At 37.3% G+C, this 12,774-nt stretch overlaps 1 protein-coding gene across 2 annotated transcripts in view; it reads left to right on the forward strand.

Moving 5' to 3' along the window:
- Nucleotides 1–12,774, forward strand: part of STK31 (serine/threonine kinase 31) — a 109,503-nt gene that overhangs the window by 78,614 nt on the left and 18,115 nt on the right. For both annotated transcript variants that reach the window (XM_049781438.1, XM_049781439.1), the window contains exons 14-15: nucleotides 1,222–1,353; nucleotides 9,894–9,995. In XM_049781438.1, coding sequence (XP_049637395.1) covers nucleotides 1,222–1,353; nucleotides 9,894–9,995 — 234 coding nt within the window. The remainder of the gene's footprint in view (nucleotides 1–1,221; nucleotides 1,354–9,893; nucleotides 9,996–12,774) is intronic.

Below are 12,774 nucleotides of genomic sequence, written 5' to 3' on the forward strand. Positions count from 1 at the left end.
AAAACCTACTTCTAAGGTTTTCAAACCACAAAGAGCACTATAAAACTCTTTGGATTTAATTTTGTTTGTGTATTTTTGTAAATAGTCATGAAGATTAATTACTAAGTCAAACAGAATGAGTATATATATGTATATATAAAATTTATATATGTATATACATATATTATTAAAATGTATATATTATATGGACATATACATATATATGTATATGGATATATGTGTATATTGATATATACATAAATATATATTTGTATATAACATATATATTTATACACATAATATATATGTATATATATGTATATATTTTAAAATTTGGGCCACACCCGGCAGCACTCATGGTTTACTCCTGGCTCTGCAATCAGAAATCACTCCTGCAGGCTTAGAGAACAATATGGCTTTCTGGGGATCGAATCCAGGTTGGCTTTGTGCAAGGGAAACACCCTATCTGGTGTGCTATTCTTCTGCCACAAAATGAACATTCATATACTTGGCCTGTGTCAGCTAGCATTTTTTATCAAAGGTAATTTCATCTTTACTAGAAAGTCAAATTTGTTTCTTTTTTGTTTGTTTGTTTTTTGTTTTTTGGGTCACACCCAGCAGTGCTCAGGGGTTACTCCTGGCTCTACACTCAGAAATCACTCTTGGCAGCCTCAGAGGACCATATGGGATGCTGGGATTCGAACCACCTTCCTTCTGCATGCAAGGCAAATGCCCTTGCCTCCATTCCATCTCTCCGGCCCCAAATTTGTTTCTTTTCTAACAAAATGTTTATCACTGTAGTGGCTGATAGTATTTCTTTACTTTTACTATTTTGACTTCTGGACTTTATATTCTAGGTAGAATTTGGGTAATTAAGAAATCACTAGGGCCTGGAGATATAGCACAGCAGTGTTTGCCTTGCAAGCAGCCGATCCAGGACCTAAGGTGGTTGGCTCGAATCCCTGTGTCCCATATGGTCCCCTGTGCCAGCCAGGAGCTATTTCTGAGCAGACAGCCAGGAGTAACCCCTGAGCACTGCCGGGTGTGGCCCAAACACCAAAAAAAAAAAAAGAAAAAAAAAAGAAAAAAAAAAAGAAATCACTAGAATTGCTGGAAATCATAGGATTATTTTAGCCTGAACTCAGTAAATACTAGATGAATATAAAAGAGGAATTATAAAAATGTCAATAAGTTCATTAAATATTGCCTATGTTTTGAAACTAAAACTGTTCTTTCATTTAGTTTAAGAAGCAGTTTATTGAATGTTTAAATCAGAGTCCTAATGTGGACTGTTTGCTGTCCATTAAAAAGACACTGAAAAGTTTAAAAGCTCGACTGAGATGGAAAATGGTTGAGAAGAATAATTTGCAAGAGGTAAGGAAACAGTTGCTTCTTACTGAATTTTGAATGCATGTCATTTGACTTGAAATTTGCATCATAAATGTAATAACTCCTTTAAAGTATGTGAGCCCTTATTTACATTTTAAAAATGTTTTGTTTTCTTTTGTGTTATGTAGTAAACTTATTACATTAGTAATGTAAACATTTTCCATATAATTATCTGTCTTTTATAAACATTTTACATGGCTGCCTTGCAAAGTATATATTTTAAGTTTTTGTTTTCCTTTTTGTTTCTGATTATACCCTCATAGTGCTTGGGGCTGTTTCCAGCTTTGGGCCATGTTTGGGGGACCCTGTGGTATCAGGGCTAAGACCTGAGTCTCCTGCATACAAATCATGTGCTATAGCCCACTGACCTCATTTTAGGATAATTTGAACAATACATTTCTGTTAAAATGCAAGCCTACTACATTAAAATTAAAGCCCACACTTTAAAAGTAGAATTTTATCATAAAGTGTTTTTAAGATAATGATCTGTTTAAACTGTTTTGTGACTGAATATATTATTGTAAATATTTTAAAATTTCAAAGGCTAATGGAGATATTTTCAGAGAGATGTTTAGAACGCATCACAATTTGTAAAATCAGATGAATGGGTAAAGAAACTGGTACATATACACAGTGGAATATTACGCAGCTGTCAGGAGAGATGAAGTCATGAAATTTTCCTATACGTGGATGGACATGGAATCTATTATGCTGAGTGAAATAAGTCAGAGGGAGAAGATAGACATAGAATCAATCGCACTCATCTATGGGTTTTAAGAAAAATTAAGGACATTACTTATTAATGTCCAGAGACCATAGAGATGAGGGCCGGAAGAACCAACTCACAATATGAAGCTCACCACAGAGTGCTGAGTAAAGTTAGGGAAATAACTACACTAACAACTATCATGATAATCTTAATGAGTAAGAGAAAAAGAATGCCTGTCTCTAATACAGGTAGGGGTTGGAAAGGAGGGAGGGGTGGCATGGTTGGTGGGGATTTTGCAGTGGTGAAGGGGGTGTTCCATTTATGACTGAAACCCAACTACAATAATGCTAGTAATTATGGTGCTTAAATAAAGATTTTATTAAAAAAAGAATACAATATGGATGGATCAATAGTATTTGCTTTCACATGGCCAACCTGAGTTCGATCCCCAGCACCCAACATAGTTTTCTCCCCCCCCAAAAAATCCCTTTCATTTAATTTTTGTTTTTATTTGAGTATGTCATCGTAACTGTGCTTAGGGCTTTCTCTTGGCTCTGTGTTCAGGGATCACTCCTGGCATGGCTCAGAATCATGGATTTAATCTGGGTTAGTGACAGTCAAGTCAAGTGCTTTACACTATAGTAATACTTCTCTGTTTCCTCCAGATGATAATAGAACTAAAGTAACTAGGATGCATTAAATTAGATAAAACTTTAGGTGTGGCATTTTGTGACTAAACTGGAACTTCTGTGTTCTTTTGAAGATTTAATAGAATGAATCAACTCTATGTCTTAATCCAGTTAAAATGTTTTTTAATTTAAAGTATTTTGATTTATGAAGTTACACATAGTTGAGTTTTAGACACTTATCTCACCACCTTTGTCAACCTTCCTTCACCAATGTTCTTGAGCTCATTCCATACCACTGCACTGTTCTCCAGCCTTCATCAACAATTCCTTTTTAAATTTCACTGTTAAAAGTTTGATTGTTCTGATTTCAGTGTTGCTGACTCCATGGTTTGGAGTCATACACTCTGGGGCCAAGAGTGTTCAAGAGTGTTCTAGTTGTCTAGAATATTGTATTCCCTCATGCATATATTCTAACTACCACATATAAGTGATATCATTCATTATTTACCTTCTTCTGACTTACTTCATTTAACATGGACTCTTCAATTTACACCCATGTTGTAAATGTGAATTGCATGACTGCATCATTCCTTAGAGTTATGTAGTATTCCATTGTGTATATTTACTACATCACTCATTTATTGATTCCAATTCTTAGCTATTGTACTGAGTGCCACAATGCTTAGTGGTGTGCATATGTCGTTTTGAGTGAATGTTTTTCTGTCCTGGGGATAGATTTCCAAAAGTGAAATTGATGGATCCTATGGTAGCTCAATCCTGAGCTCCCTACTTTTTTCCATAGGAATTGAATCAGACAACATTCCCACGAGCAGTGGGTTATAATTTCTATTCACCATATGCCTATAAGCACAGATTGTTTTCCATATTTTTGATAAGTATTCTCACTGTTGTAAAATTTCATCTTGGATCGGATTTTCCTAATGATAAGGATGCTGAGAATTTTTAAAGATGCCTGTTGGCCATCTTGCTGGTCTTTCTCAGAGAGGTGTCTATTCATTTCCTCTCCCAATTTCTGATGGGTTGTTTTTTTCAGATTTTGTGTGTTTTCTTAATAGTTTATATCTCCTAGATATCAACCCTTTATCTGATACATTGAATGAAAATATTTTCTTCTATTCATCTGTTTTAGCTCATATTTCTTTTGTTGTACAAAAATTTAAGTGATGTAGCTCCATTTGCTCAGTTTTGCCATCATAGCATTAAAGACTTCTTTGACAAAATCTAGGTCTTGCCGCAGTTCGATCCCCTGGCGTCCCATATGGTTCCCCAAGCCAGGGGCGGTTTCTGAGCATTTAGCTAGGAGTAGCCCCTGAGCATCAAACGGGTGTGGTTCCCCCCCCCCCCCAAATCTAGGTCTTGGAGTGTTCTGCTTATGTTTTTCTCTCTGTCCTTTTCATTTATAGTTACAGGTCAGATCTCAAAGTCTTCGATTCACGTTGAATCAACTTTTGTTGAGATATAGATCTAACTTTAATTTCTTATACATGGTTATACAATTGTCCTAACACCCTTCGTTGAAGTCTTAATGCTATGTTATTTTATAGGCTCCTTTTAAAAAAATCAATTGACCTTATACTTGAGGGTTTGTCATTGGTTTATTCTGACCCATTGATCCAAAAGTCTATCTTTTTCTCAATTCCATGCTGTTTTGGTCACTATTGCTTTGTAATGAGATGCTACCAGTTTCTTTGTTCATCATAGTTTTGGTTATCTGAGGCTTTTTATGATTCTACACAAACCTTATCATTGACTGTTCTAAGTCCTTGGAGAACGTTGTGTGAATTTGGATAGGAATTGCATTTTTCTTTTTTGTTTGTTTTTTTGTTTTGTTTTGTTTTGTTTTGGCCATACCTGGTGACACTCAGGGGTTACTCCTGGCTATGTGCTCAGAGATTGCCCCTGGCTTGGGGGACCGTATGGGATGCTGGGGATCGAATCAAGGTCTGTCCTGGGTCAGCCGTGTGCAAGGCAAATGACCTACCACTGCGCTACCACTGTTGCCTGATGCATTAAATTTTTAGTTGTTAAAGTAAGATGATCATTTTGATAATATTAATTTTTCCAATTCATGAATATGAAATGCTTTTGTATTTCTTTAAGACTTTCTAAATTTTTTAAGTGTATTGAAATTTTTGTGGTGTAGGGGTTCTCATCTCTTTTATTTATTTGATTTCTTTTTTTTTTTTTTTTTTTTTGGTTTTTGGGCCACACCCTGTGACGCTCAGGGGTTACTCCTGGCTATGTGCTCAGAGGTTGCTCCTGGCTTCTTGGGGGACCATATGGGACGCCGGGGGATCGAACCGCGGTCCGTCCTAGGCTAGCGCAGGCAAGGCAGGCACCTTACCTCCAGCGCCACCGCCCGGCCCCATTATTTATTTGATTTCTAAGTCACTGATTTTTTAAAAACACTTATTTATTTATTTTTGTTTGGGGTCAGGGGTCACACCCAGCAGTGCTCAGGGGTTACTCCTGGCTTTATGCTCAGAAATCGCTCCTGGCAGGCTCTGGAGACCATATGGGATGCCGGAATTTGAACCACTGGCCTTCTGCATGCAAGGCAAACTCCTTACCTCAATGCTATCTCTCCGGCCCCTATTTTATTTTTTAAATATATAAAATCTTTATTTAAACCCATGATTACAAGCATGATTGTAGTTGGTTTTTAGTCATAAACAGAATATCCCCCTTCACCAGTGCAATATTCCCACCACCAATGCCCCCCTCCTTCTCCACTCCTGCCTGTATTTGAGACAGGCTTTCTACTTTTGTCATTCTTTAACATTGTCATGCTAGTTGTTAGTATAGTTATTTCCCTAACTGTACTCATCACTCTTTTGTGTGGAGTTTTATATTGTGAGCTGTTCCTTCCAGCCCTCATCTTTATTGTCTGTGAGCATTATTGCAATAATGTCTTTAATTTTTTTAAAAACCCATAGATGACTGAGATTATTCTGTGTCTATTTCTCTCTGTGACTTATTTCACTCAGCATATAGATTCTATGTACATCCATATATAGGAAAATTTTATGACTTCATCTCCCCTGATGGCTGCATAATATTTCATTGTGTTTATGTACCACAGTTTCTTTAGTCATTCATCTCTTGAAGGGCATTTTGGTTGTTTCCAGAGTCTTACTATGATAAATAGCACTGCAATGAATATAGGTTGAAGTGTCATGTTCTCTAGGAGGTTGGTTAAGGTTTGATTCGCACTGAGCTCCCCGACAAGAAAGGCAGTTCCCATTCCCCTGTATGATTAGGTCAGGGGGAACGTTTCCAATTGTAGAGCTCCGCAAAAAATAATTCACATAGTGAAAAGATATAAGAATGGGTCCAGGATATCCAGTGCTCAAGCATGGAATTCAAACTACAAAAGATTTCTCCTCCTAAGATGGAGTGCAGCTCAGTGGAAGAAGACTGAAGCATCAGCCCCAGCCTTCCTCAGACCCTTGCTTTTATTGACAAGAATTAGGTATTATCCTAGGGTGGAAGCAAAATACCAAGTAATGAATAATCCAGTATACTAACACCAGGTCACACCCTAGGGTGGATTACAATTATTGATTAGGGTAGGATAGTAAACCCAACATCTCCCCTTTTTTAAATAATTAATGAGGAACTGTAATAAGCTTTTGTTTTCATGACTTCTGCCAGTCAAAGGCGGGGACCTTAATATTCCCATAGCAACAAAGTTTAAATTGTAAAATTAAAATATCAGTCTTTTCCATAAACTTAACTTTTCTGCAAAATATACCTGTAACAAAATTTTCTTAATCCTTATTTACTGAGCACTATCCTGGAACTTCCTAGTTCCTATTCTTCTTAATGCTATTTAACCAAGCATTTTTTTCCTGGAAGTTTCTTGTTAACCTTTCCCTAAACACAAGTTCAAGAACATTTATACAGAAAAATATATTTTGAAAACAGGCTGCTACACTAGCATACACAGTAAAACATTATGCAATTGGAAACATTAATGATGGAAAACTATAAAGCACATTTAAATCAGCAAGAAAATGACTTAGATCAAGAGATATACTGAAACTAAGTTAGATGTAATTGGTTTTAAATCAAATTTTTCAGTTGGGCTTCGCTGTTTTCTAGCCCCTATTTTTAAAAATTTTATCCCATCACCAACAACAAGTTGTTCAAATGTGAAATGTCTATGGGCTCTCCCAGGTGATCACCATGTGATTTTACTTCCGTGGAATCCTTGGCCCCTGCAGGTGAGTTCAGACAGAAGCTGCGAGCACTGTTCCACGGATCACCTGGTCCGGAGGGCGAGTCCCAGTAGGAGCTGCATGCCCACTGCCTCTGGGCTGCTTGCAAGCTTTCCACCGCTTCTTGCCTGCGCATCTCAGCTGCTGTTGATAATTGATTTGGGTAGAATCAGTAACCCAACATAGTTGTGAGGAAGGAATTTTTGAATTGTATTTTTGTATTACTAGGGTATATCCCTAGGAGTGGAATAGTGGGATCATATGGGAACTCAATTTTATTGAGGAATTTTTTTTGAGGAATTTCCATATTGTTTTCTTTAAGGGCTGGACGAGACGGCATTTCCACCAGCAGTGATTGAGAGTTCCTTTCTCCGTCAGCACTGATTGCTCTTTGTGATGTGTGCCAATCTTTGTGATGAGTTATGTGAAGAATTTTTTTCATGTATCTTTTTGCCATTTGTATTTCTTCTTTGAGGAAGTGTCTGTTCATTTCTTCTCCCCATTTTTTGATGGGGCTATATGTTTATTTCTTGTTAAGTTCTGTCAGTACCTTGTATATTTTTTATATTAGCCCATTGTGATAGGTATTAGGTGAATAGTTTCTCCCATTCTGTGGGAGGCTTTTGTATCCTATGCACTATTTTCTTTGAAGTGCAGAAGTTTCTCAGGTTAATATGTCCCATTTATTTATCTCTGCTTCCACTGTTTTGGAGAGTGCCGTTGCCTCCTTGAAGATGCCTTTAGTCTCAATGTCATAGCACTTTACCTATGTGTTGTTCTATGTACCTTATGGTTTCAGGCCTCATATCAAGGTCTTTAATACATTTGGTTATGATCTTTATGCATGATGTTAGATGATGGTCTGAGTTCGCTTTTTTTGCTAGTTGCTAATCAGTTGTGCCAACACCACTTGTAAAAACACTATTTTAAATGGGATAGACTCTTTGATCTCTTTTTCCTCTGATTCATTATTTGTATAAAGAATACAACTGACTTTCATGTATTGACTTAATAGCTGGCCATCCTGCTAAACTGGTTCATAGTTTCTAGTATCTTTTTCCCCCTGTCTTTTAATCTCTTTATCTGTCTTTGTGCACTTTTTAAATTTATCATAACTTTATTTAAACACTGTTATCACAAATATGATTGTAGTTGGGTTTTAGTCATAAAATGAACACCACCCCATTCATCAGTGCAACATTCCCACCACCATGCCCTATATCTCTCTCCTCCCCTACCCCCTGCCTGTATTCAAGACAGGTGTTCATTCTACTTCTCTCACTCATTAACATTGTCATGATAGTTTTTAGCATAGTCCTTCCTTGTTAGTATGGTCCTTCCAGCCCTCATCTCTGGTCATTATTATAATAATGTCTTGTATTTTTCTTCAAACCCATAGATGAGGGGCCAGAGCGATAGCAGTAGAGTGTTTGCCTTGCATGCGGCTGATCCTGGATGAACATTGGTTCAATCCCCGGTGTCCCATATGGTCCCCTGACCCTGAGCGTCACAGGGTATGGCCCAAAAAGCAAAAAATAAAAGCAAAGAAACCCATCACGAGTGAGACTATTCTGTGTGTCTCTCTCTGACTTATTTCACACAGTATAAGAGTTTCCATGTCCATCCATGTATAGGAAAGTTTCATGACTTCATCTCTCCTGATGGCTACATAGTATTTCTTTTTTTTTTTTTTTTTGGCCACACCCGGTAACGCTCAGGGGTTACTCCTGGCTATGTGCTCAGAAGTTGCTCCTGGCTTGGGGGACCATATGGGACACCGGGGGATGGCTACATAGTATTTCATTGTGTATGTGTACCACAGTTTCTTGAGCCATTCATCTGTTGAAGGGCATTTTGGTTGTTTCCAGAGTTTGGCTATTGCAAATAGCACGGCAATGAATATACGTGTGAGGAAGGGATTTTTGTATTGTATTTTTGTGTTCTTAGGATATATCCCTAGGAGTGGTATAGCTGGACGGCATTCCCACTAGCAGTGGATGAGAATTCCTTTCTTCCTACATCCCTGCCAGCACTAATTGTTCTTGCTTTTTGTGATGTGTGCCAGTTTCTGTGGCATGAGATGGTGCCTCATAGTTGTTTTGATTTGCATCTCCCTGATGATTAGTGATGTGGAGCATTTTTTCATGTGTCTTTTGGTAGGAACTTTTCTTGAATCTCTTTAAGGTCTTTAATGATGTCATATGATATGTTATCTGCAAATAAGAGATAGTTTGACTTAGCTGTCTTTCTCTTCAGAGCACTTAATTGATGATGGAAAAGAGCTAATTTAGTTGACATTTCCACTCTATATTTTGGGTTGTGGAAATGGTGTTTTAGTTTAACTTTTTAAACAGTTGAAGTATGGCATCTGTATATATTCTTAATGAGGCTTTCATTTTGGAGTTTTTGTGGACTTTCTAGGTTTCAATTCATCAGTAAACTGCAAATTTATTAAAAAACAAAACTAATCTCAGGACAGACATATAGAGGACTGAGTCGGGAACCAGGTTTGTTCTCAGAGGACTACTGTGAGTAGCACTGAGCACCATTGTGTATGACACTAAAACTGAAAAAACTCCCAAACACAAACCAAAACAAAACACAAACTTCCCAAAGCCATGAAAATTAATTCTAGGAATTTTTATTGTGGGAAGTCAAATGTCTCTTATAATTTTGGTGGCAGGTGGTCATTTCTACTTTAGAGAAAATCTATAGGAAATTTAAAAAAATCTTGTAATCTACTTTTCCATTGCTGCTGCTTTGTGTTTTGTAGGTTTTGGTATGAGAATAAACTCATAAATATTAATCAGATATTAGCTGAAAGTTAGAAATGTTTATTTGTGTCAAGTACTGAAGGAACATGATAGTACAGTGATTTACTACAGAAGTGTTAATTTTATTTTTGTTTTAATAAGCATTTGCTTATCATTTTGCTTTTGATTAAAGTCTGATGACCACGATGGATTTGAAATTGAGAAAATAAAACAAGAAATAGCTCACTTGCGCAATAGTGTCTTTCAGGAAATTTATCGGGAGCAGGAAGAATATGTAAGTATTTGCTTCTTTGAAGTTTTGAATTAATTTTTGTCATATCTGGTGATGCTCAGGGGTTACTTCTGACTGCACTAAAGAATGACTTCTAGTGGTGTTTGGGGCGATTTTTATGGCATGGTAGGAATTGAAATAGGGTCAGCTGTGTGCAAGGCAAACTCCCTTCCTGTTATACAATAGTCCCTTGAATTAGTTTTTACTATAAAAAATGAATCAAAGCATTCTTTATATGAAATGGCCTATAATCATAAGACTAGAGATGCTGGCATGACAAGCTTTATGTGAATTCAAAAATTAATTGCTGAGATAATTTTCTTGAGATAAAATTTATAACCATTGTATGAAATATCAAAATGACAAAATTATAATATGACATAATTTTCCCATTTTGTGGTGAGAAGTAATTGCAATTAACTTTTGATTGAACTTCCTTTTAGTATTTTGACTTTTTGAAAGTATTCAGATTTTGCCCCGCCTTTTGCATATTGCTTGATTTCTGTTTAACATAAACCTCATGATTTCCCCCCCCCCCCACTTTTTTTTTTGTTTTTTTGGGCCACACCTGGTGGTGCTCAGGGGTTACTCCTGGCTGTCTGCTCAGAAATAGCTCCTGGCAGGCACAGGGGACCATATGGGACACCGGGATTCGAACCAACCACCTTTGGTCCTGGATCGGCTGCTTGCAAGGCAAACGCCGCTGTGCTGTCTCTCCAGGCCCATGATTTTTCCCTTCATTAAGACCTATGTGAGGATCAGTTTAGTATGTTGTTGTAGTAAAGTCTTAATTAGGGTAGCTTAATTTAATTGAAAATATAACCAGGGGCATGGGGAAGTTATGTCTTCACTCAGCCACTGATTTTGTGATCTTGTGTAGGTATTTTCTGTTTACTGGGGAAATATACATTGTCTGTCAATTATACATTAATTAAAATAGAGGGGATAAGAAAAAATAAATATTGTATCTGATGTATATGAATATGTATATACAATAAGTTAAATATATGTTTCTGGAGACTGCACCTGACAATGCTAGGGAGTTGGGTCAATTGTGCTACGTGTAGGGGCAATATGGTGCTAGGGATGGCAGTGGGCTTTGTGCACCCACATTTATGTACCACTTGACCTACCTCCCTGGTATTTGATAGGATATTCTGGATTTTAATGGCAAAGGATATTAAGGTAAAGAAGTGCTTTGAAAACTAATACTATGAAATACTAGTCATATAAAGTATTATGCTTTAACTGATATTTAAAATTATTATTACTTTTAAGAAACTAATTTGACTCTATACTTCATTATTCACCTAATGAACCTTGGACCCAAAGGTATTAGTTGGTGATCTGACAACTTCTAGGGTTTGTTTTTTGTTATTGTTGTTGTTTTAGATTTTGCTTTTTGTTTTGTTTTTGGGCCATACCCAGCAGTGCCCAAGGTTTACTCCTGGCTCTGAGCTCAGGAATCATTCCTGGTGTTCTCACAGGACCATATGGAACGTGGGGGATTGAACTCAGGTCAGTCTCATGTAAAGCAATTGCCCTTTCCACTGTACTATTGCTCCCACTCTTGTTTAGAAGTTTTATTTAGTAAATATGTAATAACGGCTTCTTTTTTTAAATAATATTTTTATTTAAGCACCATGGTTACAAACATGTTTGTAGTAGGGCTTTAGTAATAAAAGATACAGGGATTCTTAATTTCCACATTTATGTAAAACAGCTTTTGTAAAGCTATGTACTTTTTCTTTCAATGTTCTTTATTTTACTCTACCTAAAGGAAATAGCATTATTTTAAAATATTACTGTGTCTTGGTCATGACAGATAGTAATGGAAATAAAGTACTTGTGCATGACTCACCCCAGTTTGAATTTCCAGAAGGACATAGAGGTCCTCTGAGCATTACCAGGGGTGTTTTAGGGCACAGAGCCATTACTAGACCTGAGTATGTATGGCAGTGAGGCCTCCCAAATGACTCACATTGGTATATCATATTTTTTTCATATAGTTTGGAAGTTGTAGCCTTTGTTTGCATGATGTTTGTTCTTGTGTATATAGGTCAAAAGTTGGTAACTAAAGTTTATTAATATGGTAACTTAGGGCCAGAGAGATAGCACAGTGGTAGGCCGTTTGCCTTGCATGTGGCTGACCAGGACCTCTGGTGGTTTGATTCCTGGAATCCCATATAGTCTCCCGAGCCTGCCAGGGGCAATTTCTGAGCTTAGAGCCAGAAGTAACTCCTGAGTGTTTCTGGGTGTAATCCAAAAAAGAAAAAAAAGAAAAAAAGGTAACTTAGATATAAGATAACACTTGCCATTTGATATTTCTTTTTTTTCATTTGATATTTCTTGTAGTAGAAGATAAAGTTAATGATTTTATATATATATATATACACATATATATTGTTTTTTGTTTTGGGGCCATACCCAGTGATGCTCCGGGGTTACTCCTGGCTATGCACTCAGAAATCACCCCTGACTTGGGGACCATATGGGATGCCGGGGGATCGAACTGCAGTCTGTCCTAGGTTAGTGTGTGCAAGGCAAATGCCCTACTGCCTGCGCCACTGCTCTGACCCAGATTATATATTTCTTTTTTTTTTTTTGGTTTTTGGGCCACACCCGGTGGTGCTCAGGGGTTACTCCTGGCTGTCCAGACTGTCTGCTCAGAAATAGCTCCTGGCAGGCACGGGGGACCATATGGGACACCGGGATTCGAACCAACCACCTTTGGTCCTGGATCGGCTGCTTGCAAGGCAAACGCCGCTGTGCTATCTCTCCG

The sequence above is a fragment of the Suncus etruscus genome, chromosome 10 (genome assembly GCF_024139225.1).
Source record: "Suncus etruscus isolate mSunEtr1 chromosome 10, mSunEtr1.pri.cur, whole genome shotgun sequence".
NCBI classification, from domain to species: Eukaryota; Metazoa; Chordata; class Mammalia; order Eulipotyphla; family Soricidae; genus Suncus; species Suncus etruscus.